The sequence below is a fragment of the Cololabis saira genome, chromosome 21 (genome assembly GCF_033807715.1).
Source record: "Cololabis saira isolate AMF1-May2022 chromosome 21, fColSai1.1, whole genome shotgun sequence".
Taxonomy (NCBI): Eukaryota; Metazoa; Chordata; class Actinopteri; order Beloniformes; family Belonidae; genus Cololabis; species Cololabis saira.
Window position 1 is genome coordinate 10,729,603 of NC_084607.1, and position 27,586 is coordinate 10,757,188.

The 27,586-nt window shown below is 42.5% G+C and overlaps 1 protein-coding gene across 3 annotated transcripts in view; it reads right to left on the reverse strand.

Moving 5' to 3' along the window:
• arhgap23a (Rho GTPase activating protein 23a) overlaps window positions 1–27,586 on the reverse strand; it is an 87,364-nt gene that overhangs the window by 58,072 nt on the left and 1,706 nt on the right. The window contains exon 1 of one of the 3 annotated variants that reach the window (XM_061712257.1): window positions 10,057–10,344. The exons of the other annotated variants lie outside the window; for them this stretch is intronic. Coding sequence (XP_061568241.1) covers window positions 10,057–10,110 — 54 coding nt within the window. The 5' untranslated portion in view covers window positions 10,111–10,344. Of the gene's footprint in view, window positions 1–10,056; window positions 10,345–27,586 lie in introns of those variants that run through there. 3 annotated transcript variants of the gene reach the window in all.

The following is a 27,586-nucleotide window of genomic DNA, read 5'->3' on the forward strand; positions in this document are numbered from 1 at the left end:
AGTACTCAGAAAAAGTACTTGTGTTGTATTCAGCAACCTGCATGTGGCTTCTCCAGCTGAAGCTGGGCCGGTATCTACCTCCTCACAGCACGGTCAGTGACCAGAACCAGTTGCTGAATCAGGACCAGAAAACACAGCGTAGAGAAAAGATACCATCTTCAGCGTAATGCTTTGTGGGCCACTGTGAATGCACGGCTGGAGAGTGGAGGTGGAACGACAAACGGGTCTCCAGTGCATCTTTATCGCGATGTGAAATTGGATATTGATGAACAATATTATTTTACTATTAATGGATAATGAACAATTAATTACACACATCAATCTTATTGTAGTGTTTACATGCAAGTCCTTAGAAAACTTACATGCAAACGCTGATGATTAGATAATCAATCAAATCATGATTAAAAAAGTGTGTACTTGTTATTAAAAGAAGAAAAAGTGATTTTAGGTTCATCCAGTCATTTTGTCAGACTTACTAAATATTTTTTTCACCTTTAAGGAAGTTTCTGCTGCTTGAATGTGAAGTAACATCATGTTTATTCATTTTGAAGTACTGCTTCCTGAAAGTTATCACAAACAAACAGATGTATCTCAGTCTGGGAAGGCTTCACCTATCTGCCGATCTTCATGTTTATATGAACTTCTAAGTTGTGTCCCCTGGTTACAGAGGACATGCAACGTTGAAGTGGAAGAGCGTCTTTCTCCTGTAACTTGTGGTCACCTGGGGGCTTCGTCTCAGACGGAGTGGGAGTAAATTAACCCGAAGGCCCACGCGTCACCCGATGCCTCTATCCCAAGCCTTTCAGCTAAGGTCGGTGTTTTCCAGCTAATACTTTAGTGTCAGTGTACAAACACAAGCTGAAGAGGCATCAAGCTTTCCTTTTCAACTGCGCGGCCTGGAGGGACAACGACCCCGAGTGTCTCCGTGAACATGCAAACAGAGAAGTTGTTGTGCTCAAGCTGCTGGCATCGGGGCGAAACACAACACTCCGCATCTTCCCAGCATTCTCGTGATTCTGCCGAGCTGACGAAATTACCTCCCTCTCCCCTGCGAGTCTGCTCACACAGCCCAAGACAGACTGTTCCCACAGTTGCTCTCGCACATCGTTCCTTCTGCAGCGTCGTGTTGTGAAAGCGAAGATAGAGGTCAGCGAGTCAGCGCAGTAACCCCAGAGAAGCGCCGCTGCGTGTGACCTCCCGTTTACAGTTCATTAACGCTGGATAACTGCTGGCACGCTGCCATTTATACTGTAAACGGCCACAAAGCATCTTTACTGATACGAGAGACGGAGCGCAGACTCATGTTAGACAAGCGTGTGTTTGCTGTAGAAGTTTTTACAGAGTGGGGAAACCCTTCAAAGTAATACCGGTACTTGAGGTGATTTCATGAAAAATCCTATGATCTTCTTATCTTTTCCCCTGTCTGGGAATTTAGCGGTGCAATGCTGTGTTAAATGTACAGTTTTGAGCTGTTTTCTACGGTGGCCCACAAGGGCCAAACCCACTGCAACGGCCTAATGCGTCTCAGTTAAGGAAAACGATTCAATTACAGAAACGATTCAAATTCACAAACTCAAAACGAGGTACAAAAAGAGGAACGTGGTGCAAATGAAAAAACGTGCTGCAAAAAACAAAGACAAATGCAGCATCATCAAACGCGCTGCAAATAGAGAAACGATGCAAAGCAAAAAACGATATAAAACAAGAAACCATCTTCAAAAGAAAAACGCTTCATAATCGGTCACTACAACCGGAAGTGCTTCAAACCTGCAGGGGGCGCAGCTGACTGAACCACAGTGTTTACATCCATGGTTTAAACTTTAAACATACAGCGGGAACGGTAATGTGATTTTTATCTGCCCTATATTTATATACGATGTTTATATCAGTGTACAACGCTGTACATTGTATCGTCTGGTGTAAAAAAATAATAAAGAAACATCTCGTAATGCTTTGCATCCTTTCGCTATTTGCAGCGCGTTTGATGATGCTGCATTTGTCTTTGTTTTTTGCAGCACGTTTTTTCATTTGCACCACGTTCCTCTTTTTGTACCTCGTTTTGTACATCGTTTTGAGTTTGTGAATTTGAATCGTTTCTGTAATTGAAACCGTTTTCCTTAACTGAGACGCATTAGGCCGTTGCAGTGCGTTTGGCCCTTGTCGGCCACCGTAGTTTTCATTAATGAAACCTAAAATCAGTGTTCTCTTTCTCACCGTTTACAGACGGCCTTTTGCCTGCCAGATAAACCTGCACATGTGCAACTGAGTCCTGCAGGGGGAATCCTCTTTACTGCCAAAACATTGGCATAACTGAACACATTAAAATTGCATTGATAAGAGGTCCTCGTTAGGTAACATCACAGCAACAGTGCAGGTAACGTGCAGCATTTAACCTGCACGGATGCTTTTGCAAACACTTGAGTCGGTCTTGTTGTGACAGCAGCAGATCTGATGTCACTGCCTCAAACACACTAATTTTACTATCTATATTATCTTTTTTTTTATTACACAATTAAGTAAACTAATATCTTTGTTTATGAAATATAAAATAGTTATTATATGATTAATTCAAGTACGAGATCTGTTTACCTGATAAAAAATTCCACTAAAGATCTGGGCTGCAGAGTCAAAACCGGCCAATAATTCATATCCTCGTGGAAAGTTTGATAGATTTAATTAAACAGAAGATTAAATTCGGTTCTATTTCCTCTAACTTTATTTGAATGGGCTTTAAAATGTCTGCGGATGTATAGAGCGCTTTTATATTCTGGTGTGTGCAAACGTCTTTAGTCTTTGACAGAGAAGTTATTGATTTCATAGCTGCAGTTTTGGAGATGTTATTTATTTAAGCCAGTGTTTTATTTTGAATAAACGTTGAATGAATTATTCGCATCACGGGTTTCGATTTGAGGGCGAAACTATATCAGAATTTGAAGGAGACGAATCAAGATCCAGAATCAGATCATCTGAATCAATGCAAGCCAGGCAGATGTGAGGCCCCGTTTAACCCCGACGGCCCCTGACGCCCACGGTGACAGCAGTCCCCTCCTGCCTGTTTAGCCTCTTCACTGAAGGCCAAGTGTGAGACAAGCAGGGACGGGGGGGTAACCCCTGAACCTTGACCCCGATTCCAGCCATGCCTGGCTGCCTCGAGGCCGATCCCACAAACAGATACAGACAGAGTCAAGTCTGCATTTCTGAACAAGACCCGACTCGCTATCCGTTCCCGATGTATGCAGAGCGTCTTGAACTGTACAGCAGCAGCGCACCGAGGCATTTCCAGCGTCTCTGCAGGCACAAACACAAAGAGGCACTGAGACCTGGCAGACCATCAACGGGCTGAATCTAATTAGCTCTCATTTGTTTCTAAGGGAGCCTTTGTTTCAACCAAACCACCCAGCGGCTGCACGTCAGACGCTGCATGGAAACCACCAGCTGGGAAAAGAAAGGACAAATCCAGGGCAAGGAAAACAAGAAATGCATCTATAATTATTAACATATAAAACCATAACGGACTCCTCCGAGCATGGCATGTTCACGTCAAAGCGAGTAAAGGGAGATCAATAAGAAGCCATTAGGCTTTGCAGAGCTGCACGGCAGGCAGCCACTCCTCTTTTCCCACAGTAAACAAGGTCAGTGATGACTGATGTCCTTCGCCCACCTAAAAACCGGCTTCCTCGTGTTTGTACAGCATCAAGGACTTTCCTGGTGTAAACACAAAAAGGCGAAGGCCAAAAGAGTACAATTCTCCACAGAGCTGATGTGTGTGTGTGTGTGAGACATGTGTGTGTGTGAGACCGTCTCCTTATCCACCTGAACCAAGGTTACGAGATAGAAGCGCAGCTCTGACCCTCCAGGTGGGACGCCAGCATGCTAAAGTGTCAGTGTTTGTGAGCACTTGTGCTTTTGCCCGTGTGTGCCAACACACACACACACACACAAACACACACACCGAGTTAATCAGTGTGGATGCAAAGCGGTGCAGCTGTTGTTTCCGGAGCGGAGGAATGCAGCAGGGGCGACGGTGTCGAAGCGGGAGGGTGGAGGTGTGAAGGTGTGTGAGACGTTATAATGGTGTTAACGGGCCGAGGCGCGATGCTCAAAGTCCGTGTATGGCTCTACATCCGAGTCCTTCAGAACTGAGGACAAGTGGGAATTAAAAAGGTGACTTTGGTGAACGATAATTCACTTTTGTGTTCAGGAATATGTTAATTAGCATGCGAGTGCTGCAGATGTATTAACTGCATCTAAACTGGAAATAACATCTTCTGTCACAGTATCAGCTCATTGTTGTCAAAAGAGGTGGATTTTGAAATAAAGTGATGATAGACATGAGAATAAACTTCCATTATCACTTCCCCGGAGCACGAGGAATATAAGAGGACAAGAAGTCAAAATCTTCTCCTGCTGGAGCTGCAATAAATGATGATCAAAATAAGTCCCATCTTCCAACTTTGAGCTCACCCAAAGGAAGAACTAGTCCTGCTGGATGTTCTGGCAGGGTGGAGATATCAGTAACATGATCAATTATCTGATTGAGATAACAGTTATTTGATGGTTGTTTAGTTACTGAACACTTAAAAAAAACAACACTTTTTTTATCCTCTCCAGATGAGCTTGACTGTTTAAAATTATGACTAAAGAACCAGATGATGTTAAAAATGTAACCTAATTGGTCTATTTGTTGGGGGCTTGTGAAAAATACACATGTTAATAATCTAATGAATTCTTTTTAAGATTTAGGATTGATTCACAGGTTTAAAAAATACTTTTTTCTGAAGGCAAGTGTTCCTGTGTCTCTGAGCTTCCACACTGAGGATGTTGCATGTTGCTGACGGAGCACCAGGTTGCAACTTCACCATCTCATACTGTTTGTAGAAAAGGGCAGATTACGGTAAATCCCATCCGTCATGTAGATCAGCACAATCAAATTTCCACAAATAAGCAGAAAAACTGCTGGAGTCGTCCGAGACTGTTTGTGTGTACAGGGTCTTTGACTCATCTCTCAGAGTAAATCAATATGGACCGACAACAAGTTCGGCAGGAATCACAACCCGTTTCTAAACACTTCTGGGGAAGAATAATGAAGAAAACCTAAAAACTGATGTAACTCGATCATTTGAAATGTTTGCACGGTGAAAGTAAAGCACTTGAGGACCAGCTAACGTGGCTCGGTTCACATTAGATCAACGAGAGCTGAAAGCAGTTAAACGGGTTTAACGTCCAGCTGCTCCAGCGCATCCTGAAGGAGCAGAAAAAAAACACACCAAAAGAACCGACCATCCGTTGCCTCGTTGCTTATGAAACTAAACACCTGTAAAGGGGAGTTGGCAGTAAAGGATTACATGTGGTTGAAGTATGCAATGCTGCTCCATCATTATCATATAGCTGCACCTCAGAGATACTGTATAAAGATAGAAAAGCATAAAGTCAAAGTATCAACTTTCATTTCTATAGGTGAAAAGCTGAACATCCAGATATACGAGAAGCTGCTGCACTGGAAGGAAGATGTGATGCCCGTGTCAGTTACTCTGTGTAATAATATCTGTTTTATACATTTCTTTTCAGTATAGTGGTGCATGCTTTATCTAACATTGTACTTGTCAGTGAATATCACCGACATTATACAAAAATTCTGCCTAACACATTTTATGACCAAATATTTTACAATCTTATTTCATTCGAATAGATTAACTTGTATTATAGTTGTATTGTATTTATTATATAAGTGGACTAAAGGATCTTAATGTCTGTGAAGGTATTTTCCAGACAAAAGCAGTTTTCTTAAAGCAAGTCACAGATCAGATCTGACTTCTGAATATGAACAGACTTTTCTTCCTCCCATCATAAAAATCCCCCACGCAGATCCATCTCATCCCCTGCGTGAAACCCGACCCACTGATTAAAGATGGAAGGAAATAACCGGCTCCTCATATCGCATCTCCAAACCTCAGCGCTGCACTGAGGAGAAGACATCAAGCTAATGATCACTGAAGTGTTTTCCTCCGCAGCATCTTACAGCTGTTTCCATTCCAGGTCCTTTCCTTGACCCAGACCTGGTTCTGGACCTGCTGACTGCTCTGTCGCTGGTCAGCTGACACCAGGTCCCAAACACAGTCTGTTAACGTCTGAAAAGCTGCTCTCGCGTCAGTAGGGACAGAGGAAGATATGACGGGGATCAGAAAACGAAACAGCGTGTCGTTAAGAGGATGAAATCAGGGAGGCGGCTGCAGGACGAGGCTGCTGCTTTAGTTGGCGGTTTATTAGAGCAGTGTCTCCCAACCTGGGGTCCGGGCCCCCCCTGGGGGGGCGCCAGAGATCTCTGGGGGGGCGCGAAACTTTGTCTGCTTTGAAATTATGCAGTTGTAAAAATTATATTTGCGAATGAGAAATAAGACATTGTTAGGAATAATTTATGAATGTCTTGAATATTTTTTGTGTTTTTAATACACTGGTGACAAACACAGGAAATGATTTAATTCCTTATTATTATATCATTACTCAACATTTAATCTACTCCGACAGGTTGTTAAAGGAAAAATGTTAAAAATTGTTGGTCTCATATTAAAAGAGACATTTTTCAGAAATATTTTTATGTCCTTTTGTGCGTATTTTATACATTGATGATGTTAAAAATGTAACCTAATTGGTCTATTTGTTGGGGGCTTGTGAAAAATACACATGTTAATAATCTAATGAATTCTTTTTAAGATTTAGGATTGATTCACAGGTTTAAAAAATACTTTTTTCTGAAGGTAAGTGTTCCTGTGTCTCTGAGCTTCCACACTGAGGATGTTGGTGACATTGGTGACATTGGAGAAAAACAAAGTAATATGTATACGGAGTAAACCAAAGAGAAATGTATAAAAAAAAACATAATTCATGTTCATTTTTTCAATTAAAGACTATTTTGGTTCTAGTACGTACGGGTCGGGGGGCCTGGCTGGTCTTAGACACAAGTAGGGGGGCTCCAAGGAAAAAAGGTTGGGACTGTATTAGAGCACAAACACGTACCGCAAAGGGACAGAACAAGGGGCTTGAAACATCGACCAGCTCCATGTAAAATATTCATAAAAGCACTCTCGTGTTTCCCATCATCGATATACTCTGACATCACGTGTCTGGATGCAGCGGCGGACATCAGGAGCAGGGCTCGCCCTTCCCTCGGCCTCTATTGATCTCACACGCCAACGCCGCGCTGCTACATTAGAGCAGGACCACTAACAGCGTTACAACACTCCCCCTGGACTTCATCACTACTGCTCTCATCAAACACACATCTTCCTGGACGGAGGGCAGAACCACCTTACTAGGAATGGGCGATATTTTACCGTTCACGATATACCGTCAAAAAAATTCCCCACGATAAGAATTTGTCATCTCGCGGTAAAAACGATATTGATGAATTCCCCTTGATGACGTTTTTGTGTAAAACTGATTTATGGTTCTGCGTTAAATCCACGCACAACGTACGTGAAGGAAGGAAGGAAGGAAGGAAGGAAGGAAGGAAGGAAGGAAGGAAGGAAGGAAGGAAGGAAGGAAGGAAGGAAGAAAGAAATGAGCCAGAAAGAAAAGAAAGAAAGAAAGAAAGAAAGAAAGAAAGAAAGAAAGAAAGAAAGAAAGAAAGAAAGAAAGAAAGAAAGAAAGAAAGAAAGAAAGAAAGAAAGAAAGAAAGAAAGAAAGAAAGAAAGAAAGAAAGAAAGAAAGAAATGTTATTGGTTTTTATTAATTCAATGTAATTGGTGTAGTTTAGTAGCATTTAGTATCTTTTAGAGCAGTGATTTGGGGGTTCCAAAGACTGAATGTGGTGATAGATTTATAGTTAAAAAGGTGGAGTTGAATTGGTATTTTTTTTATCGTCATTTTTATCGTTATCGGGATAAATGCCTGAAATTATCGTGATACATTTTTTAGTCCATACCGCCCATCCCTACACCTTACACATAACCTCACAAATAACACACTCATACAGTAGATGCAGGTCAGGGGCCGAGCTGAGCAGAACTGAAGAGCATCATGCACTTAGGATATAAACTCCTCTGGATTATAACAGCAGTTATGGGGATTCATACATGGCAGTTGTTTACGACGGACCCGTTTCATCTTTACAGGCCAGATTAAAGAGAATCCAGTGTGCCACTCTCTCACAGCCGCAAACAACCACAGAGGCTCCATCACAGAGGAAGAAATGTTAGTCTTTGCCGTAGGGGTTAAACTCAACAACAACAGATAAAGGGAGACTGAAGAGGGAGAGCAAAAACACACAGATCCCTAATTACAGAAAGACTGAGCGCGCAGAGACGAGGGTAAACACAAACTGGCAGCCCTATCACAAACACACACACAGACACAGCTCAGTGTGCTCGTACAGGGGAGGACGAGCGGTGGGAGCTATCTCTGCATCTGCAGTCACCGTGCATGAGAATAAAACTTCAGAGGTTGCATTTAAACAGTCCCAGACCAGGATACCACACCATATGTCTCCATCGAGCAGATCAAAGCCCGGGCTGACATATCTTACCTCATAGCCTCACTATGACATAAATGCTTCTATAAACAGGCTTTCAGTCAAACCAGCAGGTACTGGGTATGCGTTGCCTCTTGAACGAGGATTCAGTTAAACAAATACCAGGGACTAAGCTTTTTCTTTTTGATGATGAGTTCAAAAGATCCTCTTTGCATGGATAAATGATAGATGTTGGTATAGTTTGGTGCATCTAAGGAGGACCAGGGGGCTGGAATAGTAGATTAAGTGTCTGAGAAGTCTTGTGATGCTCACTCTCCAGGTCATACCTTCCCAATCTTCCAGTTTTGCTGCAACCTAACGACTGTTTTGATGACCTGAACGCCTGTCTGAAACATTCAAAAGGAGGAGCAGCCACCGTCCCTGCACGGGACGTCCCGGCAAAATCCTGACCCAACCCTGGCGTGCACACACTGCAAAAACTCAAAATATTTGAGGAATATTTTGAATATTTGTCTTATTTCTAGTTAAAATGTCTCATTTTTAGTCAAAAAATCTCATTACACTTAAAACAAGAGTCATCACCAGAAAAATAACTTGTTTTTTGACAATTTTCACTTGTTTCAAGTACATTTTCACTTGAAATAAGTAGAAAAATCTGCCAGTGGGACAAGATTTATCTTCTCATTACAAGCAAAAAAAAAAAATCTTGTTCCACTGGCAGATTTTTCTACTTATTTTAAGTGAAAATCTACTTGAAACAGGTGAAAAATGTTGTTTTTTCCAGTGATGAGTCTTGTAAGAATATTTGTCTTATTTCTTGTTAAAATATCTCCTTTTTAGTAAAAAAAATATCATTACACTTAAAACAAGACTCATCACTGGAAAAAACAACAATTTTCACCTGTTTGAAGTAGATTTTCACTTAAAATAAGTAGAAAAATCTGCCAGTGGAACAAGATTTTTTTTGCTTGTAATGAGAAGATAAATCTTGTCCCACTGGCAGATTTTTCTACTTATTTTAAGTGAAAATTTACTTGAAACAGGTGAAAATTGTCAAATACGTTATTTTTTCTGGTATTGACTCTTGTTTTAAGTGTAATGAGATTTTCTGACTAAAAAGGAGACATTTTAACTAGAAATAAGACAAATATTCTTGTTAAGATTTTGAGTTTTTGCAGTGTATTTCTGGATCACAACCCTCTCGGCTGCTCAACTTATACTTGAAACAGGTGAAAATTGTTGTTTTTTCCAGTGATGAGTCTTGTTTTAAGTGTAATGATATTTTTTTTACTAAAAAAAGAGACATTTTAACTAGAAATAAGAAATATTCTTGTTAAGATTTTGAGTTTTTTCAGTGTAGCTCTGGATCACAACCCTCTCGGCTGCTCAACTTTGAGTAAAAAGTTGCTGCAACACGTTAAAGCCAATATTCCCCCAAACACAGCCCGTCCATGAGGGCGTCCCCGGACTGGGCTGCGTAAACTAGAGTTTCGTTAAGCCTCTTAGGAAATCACGCTCTCTGACCGACGCGCTTCTCTCTCCACAAACCTCCTGGCACCGAGTTAAAGGTGCCAGCCGGGGTAACGTACCTGGTTCTCCGAGTACGGGGGTATTCCAACAAGGCAAAAGGCAACTCCATTCATTGGACAGCAGAAACTGTTCGGCCGCAACAAGGAGAGGCAGGTCTGTTGCCGTCCGGGCTCCGGGCGGCCAGAGAGGGCTCTCGCAGAAACAATGCCCTACGCGCTCAAGCACGCATTTATGTGCCTGCACTTTTCCAGCTTCCTTCCTTCCTTAAAAAGAAAAAAAAAAGTGTTCCCGTTGTGTCGGGACGTCCAGTGTGCTGGCCTCCCCGCCGCCTCCTCCTCTTCTTCCGCCAGTCCGCATCAGTTGCGCGTTTTCTAAAGCCTGAGTGAGTTATGATTCCGCGTTAAATCGACGCAGAGCCTACGGCGTAGGGTTACGGCGTACCCTACGCGGTAGGGTCTGCGTTGGTGTAACGCGGGACCATGAATCAGCCTTTATGCTGCGTTCCATTTACCTCGGAAGTCGGAACTCGGGACTGGGAATGACGTCACAGCCGAGTTATCAGCGTTCCAGTTACAAAGTAGGTAAACAAGTTTGTAGTTGGCATATACCACATGAAAAATGTAAATTACACTATAGCAGCATATATATGCCGAACAATACTTGTATACGACTGATTTAGTGTGACCAAAACTAGAATGAAGTGCTAGGAATTTTTACAGAGCTCTCTTCTACTGTTTACAACCGGGGCAGCCATCTTGGAATGTGAACTCGGGGGTGGTGAAGACTCTCCCACTTTCCCAATGGGAAATCCCACTTCGAGGGGCGTTCCAGTTGAAAATTCCGACTGGGAACTGGGAAATCCCCACTTCCGAGGACAAATGGAACGCGGCATTCCTCTGTGAGCTGGAAGCGTGTGGAAAAACGCGCAGCGCGCAGGAACCGAGGGCGGCCGGCCTTCAGAGTAAAGTCCCGGCCAGGAATGTGTCTTCGTTTCAAAGAAAGCAGCGGAAATACATGGTCAACATTTTCTGGAAATTGACTTCTTCAAGTGCCTATTTTTAGTTTCTTAAGCATACAAATGTATCCAAAACATGATTAATTTAAGACAAAGCCATTACAACCTCAGAGGAGAGAGCATATGTAGGAAATCAAAAATCAGAACCAAAACCAAACTGAGATGAACTACAGTGGAATAAGTTGGAGAGGGATTTGAAATCAAGTAGAACCTTAACCCTATTTTAAAAAAACATTGAAAAAAAGGGTGATTTCTCTATACCAAAGTAATGAGTGGAGATGCTTACTATGTTGATTTGGGTATTCATTTACTTGGTGATTTTATTTGATTATTCAAGGATGAAGGAAACATGTAGACTGCACCTTTTCTTTTCTTTCTTATTTTTCGAGGAATCTTTGTTATCCCCATGGAGGCAATTTGTTTTACTGGCAGTCTTATCTCTTACTTCTTGCTTTTATTTCATTACTTTAAATAATCCTTTTGAGGGTAGGCACTGAATAAGCTTTGCTTCAGCCTACACCTTTTTCGGTCTAGATGTTATTTGTATATTGGTAACTTTTTTGTAATGTTTTCTTTGAACAGTGTATTCGTTTCCTTGTTGTCATTTTTATTTTATTTTTAATTTTGTAAAAGCTATTTTGACGTTTATCTTATTTTTATTGTTTTTTTTTGTGATGACTGAAATAAACTAAACTAACCTAAAAGCAACAGTTTTATGGTGAAAAGTGACTCAATCGCAAGAAGCAACACTTTTGAGCCACTTCACGTGTGTTTTTAATCTCTCTTAAATCTGTAATGTCTTTTCTCCACCGGAAGTGACATATATTAGGTTATAGTGTCTAACTTGACGTGTGTGGGTGGAGGAGAGTCCCCGGGACGGCGGTGCAGCGTGCGGGCTCCCTCTGGCTGCACCGGAACACCAGCGAGCTGTTAGTCCATGTGCCAGACCAGAGATCAGTACCACTCGAGGTGACAAAACTTACTTATAATGTTTGAAAATATCCATGTCTGTAGATGATATTTTGGTCTGATAACCCTTCCTGAGTGGCAGCTGTATTATAGTTATCAGCTCATGAAGTTCAGAAAATTACATTTCAGATGCTGCTGCATATCCTGGTTTAGACTCATGTACAGGATATCTGTCAATGTTTCACAATATTGTCTTTGCTTAAAAGGTCCCCTTTAAAATGATACCATTCATTCAAGCTAAGATGTGTGGGTATATTATACATTTCCTGAATCCTAATGGTCCTGTGAGTATTCCAGTTTTTGTATTTTGTGTCTCTGTTGTTCCTAGATGACACAGGGCTAAAATATAGTATATATCGTTTAGGCGAAAATTGTGTAAAAATGTGTGTTGTTTATAGTTTAAAGAGCTGCAGTGACCTCTATGTTGGTCAGAAAGATTCACATCTTAGCTTGAATGAATGCTTAAAAGATCCCCTTTAAAAGGATATCAAAGACAATATTCTGAAACATTGACAGATATCCTGTACATGAGTCTAAACCCGGATATGCAGCAGCATCTAAAGTGTAATTTTCAAAAATTATAAGCAAGTTTTCTCACCTCGAGTGGTACTGACAAGAGAAATTTTGGGCTCTGGCTCATGGACTATTTGGAGGTGATGCCACCAGTTCATCCAGCAGGAGACTCATCCTTACTGAGGAGAGACCCGGTATACACCAGACTTTTAGATACAAGACTCAGCAGAATCAGCAGAATAAGCAAGTCTGACCGGCACAAAAGGGTCTTTTTGAAGCCACGTCATGAACTAAAGAAATGTTTCAAAAGTACCCAGAACTCCTCTCCAGCCACCAGGCGATGACGCCAACGTGTTCCCAGGCCAGCCAAGAAATGTAAGGTCTCCAGCATGTCCTGTGTCTGACTTGTTTTCATGCCCAAATGACCCCTGGACCTATGTCCTCCAAGGCAATTCCCTCTGGGAGGGTCATAAGGGCGTCTCAGTGTATTGTTATGAAGGGCGCGGCCTCACCTGGACCAGAAGGCCCCACCTTAGAGCCGGGTTTAAAGAAGGGGCCGTTGGCAGGACCTTTATGAGTCCAGTTGGGTGCTTTCTGAACAGGCCACATGGGTTCAGCCTCCTGTGGGCTCTCCACCTGCAGGAGGAACCATGTGGTCGGGCTGGTGGCTGCAGGTGTTGGCCTTGCCTTGATTCTGAAACTGACTAAAAGATAGTCATAGATAATAAAAAGTAAAAAAATTATTTAAAAAATGCTATAAAATGAACATCTGAAAGGTTGAAACTGAAAATTCTTTAAACAAAAAAAACCCCAATTTCCTCATGTTGAATGTGATGCCTCCCAAAAGTTTTAGAAAAGTTAAGTCAGGATCAACAAGAAACTTGAAATCAGGATGAAGATGAGTTCATCACACGTTGGAAGACACTGTGGGCAGAGTTCAACGCTCTAAGAGTACGATTTTTATATTTTTATATTTTTATGGTAACAGTTTTATATAATAGAAGCTGAAGATTTCATAATCTATGGAACATGGAACTACCAATAGATGCCTTTATCATTTGGACATTATCAGAACCTGAAGTCATGTTGAAAGAGAGCAATCTTTAGGACCGTAGGCAACTGTGCTGATCCAGAATCTTGTGGCTGACTAAAAGGATATACATTAAACCATCAAGATCAGCTTTTATTGTCAGCGGTTTAAAAGAAATATATTCACCTCAGATTATTTAATTGAGTCCATTGATAATTTCAAGTGTCAGAAGACCCCAGCTCCATTCACACAGCTCGTGTATCCTGCCACTGTCGTATTCTACTCCATCCCACCCTGTTATATGAAAAGTGCAGAGGCTTAACATTGTGTTCTTTGGCTGTTACATCTCTGGTAATAACAGAAGCATAACACGGTCGAGAGCACAGCTGTGTGATCTGTTATTGCAGAACGGCATGACGGATGTGCGAGGATGAATGCAGACTCCACAGAGATGATGATGTCAGGCTGTCACAGAGACTGGGACTTCCAGGCCTGCTGTCTCAGCGCCGAGCCAAGTGACAAGAAAGCTGGAAATGCAATGGGGAGAAAAAAAGTAGCACCAGGTTTGACACCTCCTCCACAGAGATGAAATGAGTGCTGTGTAAGCTGTCGGTGTGGAAAGGCATATCAGGCGTTTCACACCGGGGAGCTGATCCGGCATCTTCGCCGGATCACCGCCAATGCACAACTGGAGTGTGGAGGCTGAATGAAGGGAGGGTCTGTTGACAATATCTGACTGAATTTATTCCTATTTTTCCAAAATCAGGAGGAGTATTTGAAAAAAATATGACTTCATCAAAAGACGTGAAGTTGTTGAGAAATATTCCTTAATTCAAAGGAATTTTCTGTTCTGCAAAACTTCAAAATAAGCAAAATTTCAAACATAATTACACAACCAGTAACGTTTTGTCTCTTTAAAGAAAAATACTTAAACAATATTTCATACTGAAGCATGGTTCAATCATTTTATACTGAAATACTGCAGAGGAAACCACAGAGTAATGAAATGGGGCATTTCAGACTCGCTTCGGATCTACAAATCATCTCGAAGCCTCGCCATAAACTGCGTGACTCACACTCAACAGCAAAGGGCTGGGCAGTGACGGAGAGAATGGTTCAATGAGAAAAGCCCAAATTATTTCTGAACAGACTGATCAGAAAAGAATTCATACCTTCTCGGAAAAGTGGTGACAAACTTGTATTTTTAGCTGCAGATAAATAACGTCCATGTGAATCAAAAGACACACAGTCGGGGGGGGAAGCTTACTCATCCACGAAACAGGAAGTTCAGGCTGCTGCCAAGAAGTTACACTGCATTAAACACTATATATAATCTCCACGGCTGATATGCCATCATGTGAAGAGGGTGCAAATGTTAACTTGAAGCGAAAAGGAAAAACTGCGGAGATATGCCCCCGGTTTTATCTGCCGTGATGCCTCAAAGCTCGGGGCCCATGTGGCTGCTATTACTCTGAGAGGTATCTGAAAGCCACTTCAAACGCCTGCCTATGGAGAAACAGGCTGCAGTCATAGGGGGGAAAAAAGGGAGCTTAAGGGAGTCTTCCCACGCCAAGAGCTGCAGCTGCCAACTCAGCCTTCATCTCAACATGTCTCCTGTGTCTGCTCACTCTCTCCTCACGGCCTCCAACCTCTGCTTCTGTCCTGCTCCGAGACCCCTGGCTTACAGAGGGGGGACTCGTGTGAAAGTCTGAGGTGCAACCCTCAATTATCTCCTATGTGGTACAGAGGTGTAAAGTAACGAAGTACAAATACTTCGTTACCTTACTTAAATTTTGGTTATCTATACTTCACTGGAGTAATTATTTTTCAGACGACTTTTTACTTTTACTCCTTACATTTTCACGTAATTATATGTACGTTTTACTCCTTACATTTTAAAAACAGCCTCGTTACTCTATTTCATTTCGGCCTTTAAACTATCCAGTTAAATTGCTCCATCCGAATAGAGTGAATTTGGTTGTGGTTGTTTCAGATGTTCTTGTCCAGTTTTGTTCTTACATCCGTTCCCTCAGATTCCTGCAACTAAACTTGGATGTAAATTCCAATAAAGGTTAGGATAAATGATAACATGCCTCTGAAGTTTGACTTTTTGCACCATTACAATACTTATAGGTAACTAGTCATCATATCTCCTGCTCTCTGAAACACATGTTAATGCTCAATAGTACACATATATGGTTCTTTAATATATTTGCATTATACTAAGATGCATTCATATTCAATGGCTTTTGTCCTTAATGGCTTTTTTTCCCCTTACATTACCTTTACTTTTATACTTTAAGTAGTTTTGAAACCAGTACTTTTATACTTTTACTTGAGTAAAAAACTTGAGTTGATACTTCAACTTCTACAGGAGTATTTTTAAACTCTATACTTCTACCTGAGTAATGAATGTGAATACTTTTGACACCTCTGCATGTGGTACAGATAGGTCCCACGTGCATCCCGAATCCCCCCCTCCAGGTTACACAGATAACGCGGCCAAAAGTAGTATCTGCAAATCCCAGATCATCTGGAAATCCACCGTGTCGGAGCGACGGCCCGGAGAGACTTAGCAGGAGTTTCCTGTTGTTAAAGCAGGAGAGGAGGGGCAGATGGTTTCTGCAAATAGGAAGAGCGGCGATGCAGACCGTGATGCTTACGGGACTCGCTTTCTCTGCCGAGGGGGAGGTCACGGCCTGCGAGGGGATGCTGCAGCTGGACGTTTTATATCCTCCCTGACCTGGATCTAACTCTGCAGTCTCTCTGGCTCTTTCTCCATCGCATCAGACCGAGGGATAAATCAGCCTGTGCCCTGGCACTTCTCTGAGGGAGGACAGATCTCGTGTTTTAGTGCACCCCTCCCGCGTTGCGGGTTTGTCACCAGCTCCACCTAAATTGCTTGCAGATACAGACTCACGCTAGACATCAATTTGTCTGTCAGGCAAGCAAAATAGGTCTTCTATTATTGATGGGTGCCGGCCGGTGGCAAGGGAGAAGATTTGTGAGCACAGGAGGGAGGGGACACTTTAAAATGCTTGTTTATCCACGCAAAAGACAGGTTGTTTTGCCGTCCTTTGTGCCATAAACGGCGGTTGATTACTCTGCAGTATCTCTAGTCAGGCCTACACTCTGACACACAGCCGGGGGCGTCGGGTACGTCCCCGTGATTGACTGAGGAGCGCCCGGTCTGAGGCTGATGCGAGGCGACACGCTGCAATCTCTTCTCCCTGGAGGGGCAGCTGGGGATGAGCAGGAAGCATCCTGCGAAAAGGCCTTCCCTCGCTTGTTACATAATCACGCCTGGCGCCGAGGAGGACGGACCCGTAAACAAGCATTTACTCCCTCCGTGACGCCCTCCAGCCGACCTGTGGTCCGGCGGCTCTGCTGCTGAGGGTTCACGGACCGGGCTCGGCGGGTGGGCATCCCTTACACCCTTCTAGGCCACTTCACAGCGCCCCCATCGCGCCGCTACGCTCATATTAATCTGGGCCACTCCATTTATTCCAACTTACACGCCTCCCTCAGGCCTCGGCCTCCTCATTCTTTCGTATCGCCTCTGTTTCACTCCACTTCCCTCAAGTTATTGAGACAGTCCTTTCACTGGATGTCGGTCACCTCTCTCCGCACTCCTCCTAGGAGCTGCCACATCTTTTCAACATCATTGACTTTAAACCTCCACAGAGTTGGTAACAAGTCCTCTCTCTGTTGCCGGCCACACTGTCCCTCCATTTGATACGGCCGCATTAACCCAAGGTGCCTGAGAGGTTTTCTTACTGCAAGGGCCGAAAAAGGACACGAAAAACTCTGCCAAGCTTCAGTATCACCTTCTCTCTCTCTCTCTCTCTTGGACCCAATATAAAGAACAGCCTTGTTTCTGCCTTCCTCTGAAATTAAATAAGCAGCTGATTAGTTCTCTCTCTCCCTGCATCTCCATAACGAGAAATGTGTCCTGCAAAAGCCGTAAACAGTCAGTAACAGTCAGTAACAGTCGGGGGGGAACACATACATCCCGTATGTGCTCGTATGCAGTGGTGGACAGTAACGGAGTAAATTTACTTGAGTACTGTACTTAAGTACATATCCAGAGGATTTGTACTTTACTTGAGTATTAGATTTCTTTGCTACTTATTACTCTTACTTGAATACATTTCCAAGACAAATATTTTTACTTTTACTCGACTAGGAAGGCTGAAAAGTACTCGTTACTTTCAGGTCTGCTCTTTTTTCTTCTTCCCTAAAATCCTATTGGACACAAGCTGTTTTTGTCAAAGGAGGAGACGTATCACAGTGCACGCTCTCCACTGGGATGTACGTAAAGCGGAAATACGTCAAGCCTCCCCAAAACGATACCGCCAAAGTAGCCTGCGTTTGTAAAGACAGAGCCGTAACAAGTCAAGACAGAGCCGCAGCAATGGCTACGCTTTCATTTTCAACATTTTCAAATGTTTATTGTGTCTGCCGAAGCAGAACTACCTCTCTGCTTTCAACAACTCAACAGCTGGTTTCAAAGAGTTAATTCTCAGAAACAAGAGTTAAAAGATGCTTAAATTAATTTAGAAAAAATATAGTAATTTACTGATGTGGAAAATAAGAAATTTACTCTTACTTTTACTCAAAGTAAATTTAAAAGCATTTACTTTTGGATACTTAAGTACCTTTAAAAGCAAGTACTTTTCTACTCTTACTCGAGTAATATTTTGACTGAGCTACTTTTACTTGTAACGGAGTAAATTTTGACCAGTAGTATTTGTACTCTTACTCAAGTACTGGGGTTGAGTACTCTGTCCACCTCTGCTCATATGTACGTGATTAGATGAAGACATTTGAGTGTTTCTGCTGTGTTTTTGTCTCCGGCTGCCTGTTGACACGAAGGCTTCTGTGGCACTCCTTTGAAGGGAGGGACGGGAGGGACGGGAGGGACGGGAGGGCGGGGGGGGTTGTAGGACAATTTGAGGGGGAGGGCAGAGCGGCGACCCCGGGTCTTGTGTGGATTCCAGTCGGAGCTGTAAATTCCCCCCTCCCTGCGTGACAGACAGAGGGGCCCTCTTTGTCTGGCCAGACAACTGGCACAAGAGGAGGAAACAGCTGAGCAGTCAGCGCCGAGGAGAAGAAAGGCACGATAACTGTACTGCACAGACACGCAGAAACCAACGCCGAAAGGTTTGCATGCTCACAGTCGGAGCACTCGCCTTCTCAGTTTGATCCCATTTGCTGCTTGGACCGATGAGAGGTTTTATATTTTCAGACGAGGTTTTAAAATGTTATTTCTTTAGGTGACGCCTGAAGGAGCAGATTTACAACGTCTTTTAAGAAGGCTTTAAAAAAAATGTTTGAAAAGGCTTGAGAAACGATGTTTCCTGCTCGGCTTCGACGCACATCTGTGGAAGTTTCCATTTCACTGCAGAATTCAAGGAGGGGATCATTTAAATGGATCCTTGAGGAGCGATATGATTAAACTCTGCATGTGCAGTTGGCTGGTGATTGCATCAGTATTTACAGCTGAAAATCCAATGAATGCAACTCAGTTCAGTTCGATTTGATTCAATAATACTTTATTAATCCCCAAAGGGAAATTATACAATACGGGCGGGGGAGAGAAGCACCTGTGGAAGTTACTGAAAGGAGGATGCACATTATTACTCAATTCAACTGTGTATCAGAACACTTTATTCCTATAGGTGGCTGGGAAAATCTAAGATGACCAGATAAGAATACTTTAGTTTTGGCTTTCTAGGACAGTCTTTATAGTGTCTAAACTCAGGCAGAGATCAAATTAAAATTAGAGAAGGGAAAGAGAATAAAAAGAGGTTAACAAAGTTGAAAAAGCTGAAGGTGGCCTCAAAGATGCAACTCAGCATCCGTGGTTTGATTCTAATTTTTTTGCCTTGTTTAACATTAATATATGTGTCTGTGGAGACTGTCAGCGACCAGGAAGTCATAAAGTCATAAAACTCTCTGATTTAATACTGAAGGAAAAGCACAAGACGCAAACAGTTTAACACGAATAGATCGCAAAAGATGATATAAAAACACAAGATGACGAGCAACATCCAAGCGTCTGCATGGTCATCAAATTACTTGAAACCGAATCGAAGGAAAACGATTAAATAGCAAAAAGTTGACAAACCGTCAGAAAATTAGTGTCCGACCGATCAGCCTTTTTTTCGATTATTTCGATCACCGATTAGGGGGAAATCAAAAAGACCGATAGCCGATATCAGCCGATACGATTATTACCCTTTTTTACCTTTTTGGAAGAAAACAAATTTCAATACAAGAATTAATTTAAATGAATGGTGAGCAATTTATTGCTTTAACTAGGAAGGACAGCAATATTCATTTCGCACGGCTCACACATCAAAAGTGCAAATTATGGAACATCAAACAAAACAAGCAGCATTTCAGTTATTAAAAATAACAACAGTGAATTTTCTCTTTACATAAAATAAAAAAGCTGCCTATAAAAAATAACAAATTAAGAGGAATAACAGCCTCAATTTTAGAACAGTCAGGCACAATACTCCCAATTCCCAGACCCAAACCACAGCAAGTGCCTACTTGGAGGTAGTAACAGTAAGCTAACTAGTACACATGACAAACAACCAAACAGTACAGGTTGTGAAAATGGCTACACAGGTTGTTTTTTTAAGTGCAAATATTTACTTAAGTTTACTTAAGTTTGAGCATGTTGAACATTCTTAATACAAAAAGAAAATGCAGTATTTCAGTAAATTTCTTAATTTTTCTTAAAAAAAAAGAAAAAGAAATTTATTTTCGATTTTTTTTTGGGGGGGGCCGATACCGATTATTAATAAAATTATGAATATCGAATTCGATAATCGGCCACGGCCGATTATCGGTCGCCCACTACAGAAAATATTCATACAGAACAGCTGCTGCTCAACTGAAATCCTGTGCAGAAATGATAAGTTAGAGCTGATTGTTCTTGTAAACACAGTCAAGAAGGAGCTTCTATCACGTTAGATCAACGCAGCATGGACCGCAGTGGAGCGTTTCTGCTCTCCGTTCGCCATCTTTGGTCCTCTACAGGGTCTGTGGTGACCTCTTGACCTGCCTCGCCCATCACTACGTCTCACTATAATCTCCTCCCCGCCTCACTCGTCACTCTCTCAATGATTACAATCATGCACACTGAATCCTCTCAAACGTGGGCAGTTTAGAGCTGTTGAAGGGGACATGAGGCGGAGAAAGTGACTTATTTGGTTTAAACTCATCCTACGATTCTACCTCTGAAACAACCATTTATATCCACTCAACTTTTGCTGCATTTATGCATTTTGTTGAATGCTATTCTGCAACTGTTCAAGTCCCGTCCTTCTCTAGACTCTGATACTCTGTCTCAGCCCCAAAGTTTAACTCCTGGCACACATGCAGGCCTTAACATGGACGAAACTGATTAAAGCAGCCATGTGGGAGTGCTTTAGATAGAGCAACAAAGAGAAGGAAATGCCTCGTGACTAACAAGGAGAATAACGGATATTCAGGTGCGGCAGGTTGCACAATGACCGCTGAATGACAACATGAACGCACAACTCGACGCGCCAGACAAACACGGAGGACAGCGGCAAGTGAATCACATTCAGGGAATTCCAGCGTATCTATAAATGTCTGCTGTTACTATAAATGCTCGGCACACATTCTTTTCCACGGACACCCCAGCAGCCTCCTTTTCTTTTCCCTGAAATGTCTTCTAAGAGAGACGGAGGGAGAAAATAAACACCGTCTCACGGTTCCAGTAGCAGCTCAGTGGGTTTCCTTCCTGCGGGCCGCCACTTCACAGGACGGCCTCTTTACTTTTCACAGCTCCGCTTCCTAACGCGGCCAGACAATGGACTTACGCTCCAGGAATGAGATGCGTCTTCAAAACACATTTGGGAAACGGTTCATCTGATATAAGCACAAATATTTACATCACCTTTCTTTGCTGGTCACTGATTAGTCACGAGCATCCTTGAATAAATCCCATAAAGTCAGATTGGCTATAATAAGATTAGCCGGGCTTCCTTAATACAGACACAGGCGCACAAAAATGGACAAAATGTCCTTTTGTTGTCCTTTCAGGAAAATCTTTTAACCTGATATGACTGGACAAAGATAGATTTGACTATTTTAGGTCATTTCAGGTTGGCTGATGTAATTCTTTGAATTCTTCAAATATTTTAACAGTTAAAAAAAATAAATATTTAGCTTTCTAGTCAAATGGTTGAGTTGAGACTTAATCTGTTTTTCTGCCCTGGCAGACAGCAGTTTTGCTGCTACAAAAAGAGCCACCCATTACAATGACAAGACTTATTTCCATATTTTTTGCAGCTTCATTGGCTTGGACTCCCGTGAGACACATATCAATAGATATTCATGTGGTTAAATAAAATGAGTTATATATTTATCAAAACATACAGCAGTTACAGGTGTGTCATTTGTTAATTCAGTGCTCAGTCTTCATTTTCATATCGTTATGTCCTCGTCCTCGTAGCAAGACAAAACAAAAGTCTTCTTCAGATTTAAATACTTTTGAGCTTTTGCGGTACGACAGAAGCTTCCAGCCACACCTCTGAGAGTGTATATAGTAAACTAAATAATCCTGTTCGCCCGAGCAGGATCATATCCTAATCCCAGCGTTTCTCCGCTCTTAAAACTCCGAGATAAGTTTGTCTAGACATGGCCTTAAAGCGGCGTGTTCTCCGTACACAGGACTGGAGACGGCAGCAGAAGAAAACTCTGACAGATGCCAAAAGATATATGGGTTTATGAAACTTACATACTTCTGTAATTCTGTTATAGATATGACTAAAATTTAATTACAGAGGTAACAACTGCTCCCTTTTAAAACCAGACTGTGTAGGAATTTCAAGAGTCAACGTAACAAGGTTTGAAGACACCAAAATACTGATTTAATATAATATGTTACTAGAGAAATGCATAACATAAACATGGGATTGCTGTATCTTTCCTGCTGTCATCCTTGCTTGCTAGCAAGCCCGAGAGGTTTTTGTCTTTGTCCTGTTATTTCTAAATATTCAACAAAAAAACGCAACATAAGCAAACATTTTGTTGTTGTAAGCTGAATTCGGTTAAAAAAGACAACCATCTGTTCCTCTGCAGCTCTCTGCACAGATTCCCCTGAACAGATAATCCTCCTGATAAAAAAAAAAAAGGCAGACATTGAGCCACAGTTGCGTGTGGGCGCCACTAGGAGGCTCAGTGTGTGCAAGAAAAGGCGGGAATGGCGCATTAACTTGTGCTCAGATGTGGCTGAGATGAGAGCAGCTCGCTGAGTTTTTCATTGTCTTCAAATCTGTGGGATTTAACAGGATTTATGGTGAGCCAGTGATGTAATATGAGCATGAAATGTGACAGAAATGTGCCTTTAAAAGGAACAGCATTGAAATCCACCTGAAAATATGATCTGATGCACAGGCTGGGAAACTGCAGGGAGATCGCAGGGCAGGAAGAAAGATGGTATGGGATGATCTGGCGAACAGGGCCGGTTCCAGAAAATTATGACTAGGGTTGCATCTCAGATCAGAGGTGCACATGCCTGGCACTTTATTCAACACTAAATTATGCATTTTCCCATAATTTCAAGCGGAATGATACTAGCAAAACAAGAATATTTAAAGTTTATTTCAAATGCTTTATTGCAGCAATATTGCTGCAGAACAAAGAAAATGCTTTAGTCTGGGCTACCTCACCCATCAGACAATCTACACTGCAAAAATTCTAAATCTTAACAAGAATATTTGTCTTATTTCTAGTTAAAATGGCTCATTTCTAGTAAAAGAAAATCTCATTACACTTAAAACAAGACTCATCACTGGAAAAAACAACAATTTTCACCTGTTTCAAGTAGATTTTCATTTAAAATAAGTAGAAAAATCTGCCAGTGGAACAAGATTTTTTTTCTTGTAATGAGAAGATAAATCTTGTCCCACTGGCAGATTTTTCTGGTAATTACTCTTGTTTTAAGTGCAATGAGATTTTTTGACTAAAAATTAGACATTTTAACTAGAAATAAGACAAATATTCCTGGTAAGATTTTGAGTTTTTGCAAAAATAAAACATAGAAAAATAAATAATAAAAATAAATATAACCTGTGTGGTCCAGTCAAGTTGAGATCGAGTCTCTGTCTCATGACCGCCGTTGTCTAACTTGCTGGCGTGGTTGTGCTTGAACCACTTCCGAATATCCATCGTTACTTTGTGTTAACGGAGCAGCAGAGAGCAGCGTCTTGCTGGTGCAAGAAACTGCGCGCTGGACGCAGATGAGTGACGTACACTGAAGGCTGATTTATGGTTCCGCGTTACACCAACGCAGAGCCTACGCCGTAGGCTGCGTCGACTTGCAGAACTTGCAGAACCATAAATGAGGCTTAACGCGCGCGCACTTGTCAGTTTTTTTTCACGTCTTTTCAACTGTGCATGCAAACACATAAACTGAGGATGCAATGCATGCTTAAGCACCCTCGTAGAACCGGGCCTGCTGGCGAATCGCTCATATCGTGGAAAACTGTGAAATATGTTTCAACAGCAGCAGTTTAGAAAATAGGCCAATAGGTCAGTGGCACACGAAGCCCAGTTCATTACACACATGCAGCTGCGATGCCCCCAGACAGCGGTTCATTAGAGCGGAGCTCCTCACGCAGCACCTGGACGGGGAAGTCAGCTGCTCGGAGACTCAGAAGATCCGGGACAGACCCATGCAATCACAGACCACTGTGTACGCCTACCTATCCCATCAGGGTAAATTGGACTGAGCAGTAAAAACGCTCCTAATTAGATGTCCACCCACCGACGAAGCTCATCCCACTGTTTATGTTCCGTTTATCCCGGCTCATCCTGTGTCATCACCGAAACGGTTCTGACTGATGCAAAGTGCAGCTGACAGGAGGGTATTTAACCGCACCGGCTGACCTCTGACCCCTGCAGGGGAACGCCCCCTTCACAGCCGCCATCTGCAGACACGGCTCTGCTCTTTCTGAGGTCCAGCACTAAGATGTTTACCTCCAGGAGACGGACGTGGTAGTTCATTGCCCGGGACAGTTCCCTTGTTGCCCTGCAGGTATAACAAAGTGCTGAAATTATTCCCTTGTGTCTCAGCATCTTCAGCTGGGAAATCACAAGATGCATTGACTAGGCCAGGGATCAGCAACCCGCGGCTCTAGAGCCGCATGCAGCCGCCCTAGTGGCTCCCTGGAGCTTTTTTAAACATGTTTGACCCTTTTTTTCCTGTTTCTTCTTTTTTTAATTTTTTAAAAATATTTCTTCTTTTTTTTTTATTTCTTTTTTCCTTTTTTCTCTTTTTTCCTTCCTTTTTCCTTTCCTTTTTTTTAATCTCGACATTTCGACTTTTTTCTCGACATTTCGACTTTTTTCTTGAGATTGTACTTCAACATTAATCTTGACATTTCGACTTTTTTCTCGAAATTTCAACTTTTTTCTCAAAATTTCAACCTTTTTCTCGAAGTGCATAAAAAAAAAAATCTTCCCCCAGTTATAACTAATATAGAAACATGCAGCATGTGTTGCCTTCATTCTAAAGCTTATACAAGACTTTTTTCCGGCTCCAGACATAATTGTTTTTTGTGTTTTTGGTCCAATACGGCTCTTTAAACATTTTGGGTTGCCGACCCCTGGACTAGGCGGTGCACTATCGTACAAAGAGGATGCAGAAAAACAGAAGTAAGAGACGTATTTTCTGGAAATGCAAAGCCGATAAAGACAGCAGATGAATGATGCTGCATCCACGTGTTACAAGTAGCGCTCTGAAGCACATGTCCTGTTTAAGCCTCCCGCCTCCATCTCAGCGTAATCGTGGTCAGAGATGTTTTTCTTGCACGGCTGAGCAGCCTGCATGCGTCATCTATTACCGAGACATTTTACTGGTGCCTGGGGTCAATCAGAGTCCCAGAGCTTCATGTCTCACATGTGTCCCAGGAGACCTCTGACTGTTTTTCCCTCGCCTCAATTTAGAAACCTAGATTCTCTGGCTTGGTTCATTTTCTATTTACAATTCCCTTCCTCGCTCCTGCAGCTCAGCATTGGCCACTGAATTCCTGTTAAGATGCAAATACAAACACAAAGTTCACTCTTACAGAGTTTCTTAGCGCCCACCGCTCTGGACAATATGGTTAAAGAAATTCCTAAGAGCGCAAAAGTTTGCAGGGCCAAAGACAGGGGGGCCCCAGGGTGTCATGGGTGGGGCTTCAGATTAGACCACCTGTTCCCCACTCATTCTTTCTCCTTTATCCACTCCTCTCACACACTTGCTGTCTTTCACGGTCCCTTTCACTATCTCCGCTGTAACTTAATAAGACCCTTTCTTTTCTGACACACAGGCGCGCATACTTCCAGTCCCATAAAACATCCCGCTGCACGGTCGCTTGGCTCCGAGCTAATTCTGACTGCATTCCACTTCAGTCACATCTATGGGAAACAGACAAAACAATATGCAAGATAACTGTGGCTCGGAGCCACAGAGGCTCGCACACACACACAGGCACGAGCACGCACACGCATGCATGCATGCAAGCTGTAACACACACATGTGAGAGTCAGACTCCCAATAACTGGACCTTAGGGGGGGGGGGTTATGTGCAGGCAGCAGCTTAAACACAACAGCGTCACGTTGTTTAGGTCGATGCAGCTCATCCAGGAGGGTTTCAGGGATTCCCTCCACTGCTGGGACACTTCAAATGGGCCTGCATGCAAGCTGCATCCATGCTGCATGCAAGCAAGGACAATAACAGAGAGATTCACAGGCAGCAGCATCCACAGAAGTCATTTTCCTCGAGCTTTTATGAATTCCAGGCTTTTAGAAGAGACAACCCAATCAGCTCCATGTGATGGATGTGGTCGTGTAGTTCTACGCCCAAACGCCAGCGTGGCCGCTGGTCGGCTCTCATCTGCCTTAATGACTATTGATCACGGAGCACTAATGACCCGGTCGGCACTCCAATCCCCTCCACGCACATGTCCTGTTGTGGAAACTGTTTTAAACCTGTAAATGCAGACACGTCCATCGAGGGGGGACTTAAACCCGCGAGCAAGGCAGGGGGCAGGTCATTACTGCAATTGAGAGGAAAGGATTCATCTGTCTACTTTTTTTGGTCTAACTTATAGTGCAGGTCAGGCCTTAAGCCACTCTCTTGTATAGCACTTTATAATCTGTATTTACTATAATACTTTCTGTTGCACTTCTGGTTGGATGCCAAACTGCATTTCGTTGTTCTGTACTTGTACCGGTACATGTGTAATGACAATAAAGTTGAATCTAATCTAATCTAATCCGAGAGTAAGAGCTTTTTCCTCTGATACGCTGACACTTTAGATGATGAATCGCTGCCCTCCTCATCCTTGAGTCTGTCCTTGTCCAGGACGCTACACGACAGAAAAACGAAGCACAAAGAGCAGCTCAGAGGTTGCATGACAGTGAGGTTAAACTTTCCACGTGTATAGTAAACACTGCATGGCCGTGTTTACATCCACGGGCGCGTGTTTGGACCTCCATCTGACAGCAGGTCCTTGGATGTTGCTCGCACGCCTACTGTAAGAGCAGGAAACACAGAAAGAGATAAAGCCTCACAGCCACATCGCCAGATGACAATAATACGCGGTCACATGATGAACAGGAAGCTCTGTAATCATATTACGTCACAGCGCGCTCCATCCATTACAACCCAGCCTCAACAGCGTGCCAAGGCCGCGGCGTGTGCGCGTCTTGCAGCACTTCACAAACATATAAATAGGTTTTTTTTGGTTTCCTGTGGGAGATACTGCAACACGAGCTATTCTTCCTCTTCTTGTGAGTTTCCTTGTGTGTGACGGTGAGGTCACAGCCCAGATAAAACATGAGGCAACTGTGGAAATTCAGACGTGAGTTGCCTCGTTTGGCCAAATTAAGTAAAGATACACTGCAAAAACTCAAAATCTTACCAGGAATATTTGTCTTATTTCTAGTTGAAATGTCTCATTTTTAGTCAAAAAAATCTCATTACACTTAAAACAAGACTCATCACTGGAAAAATAACTTGTTATTTGA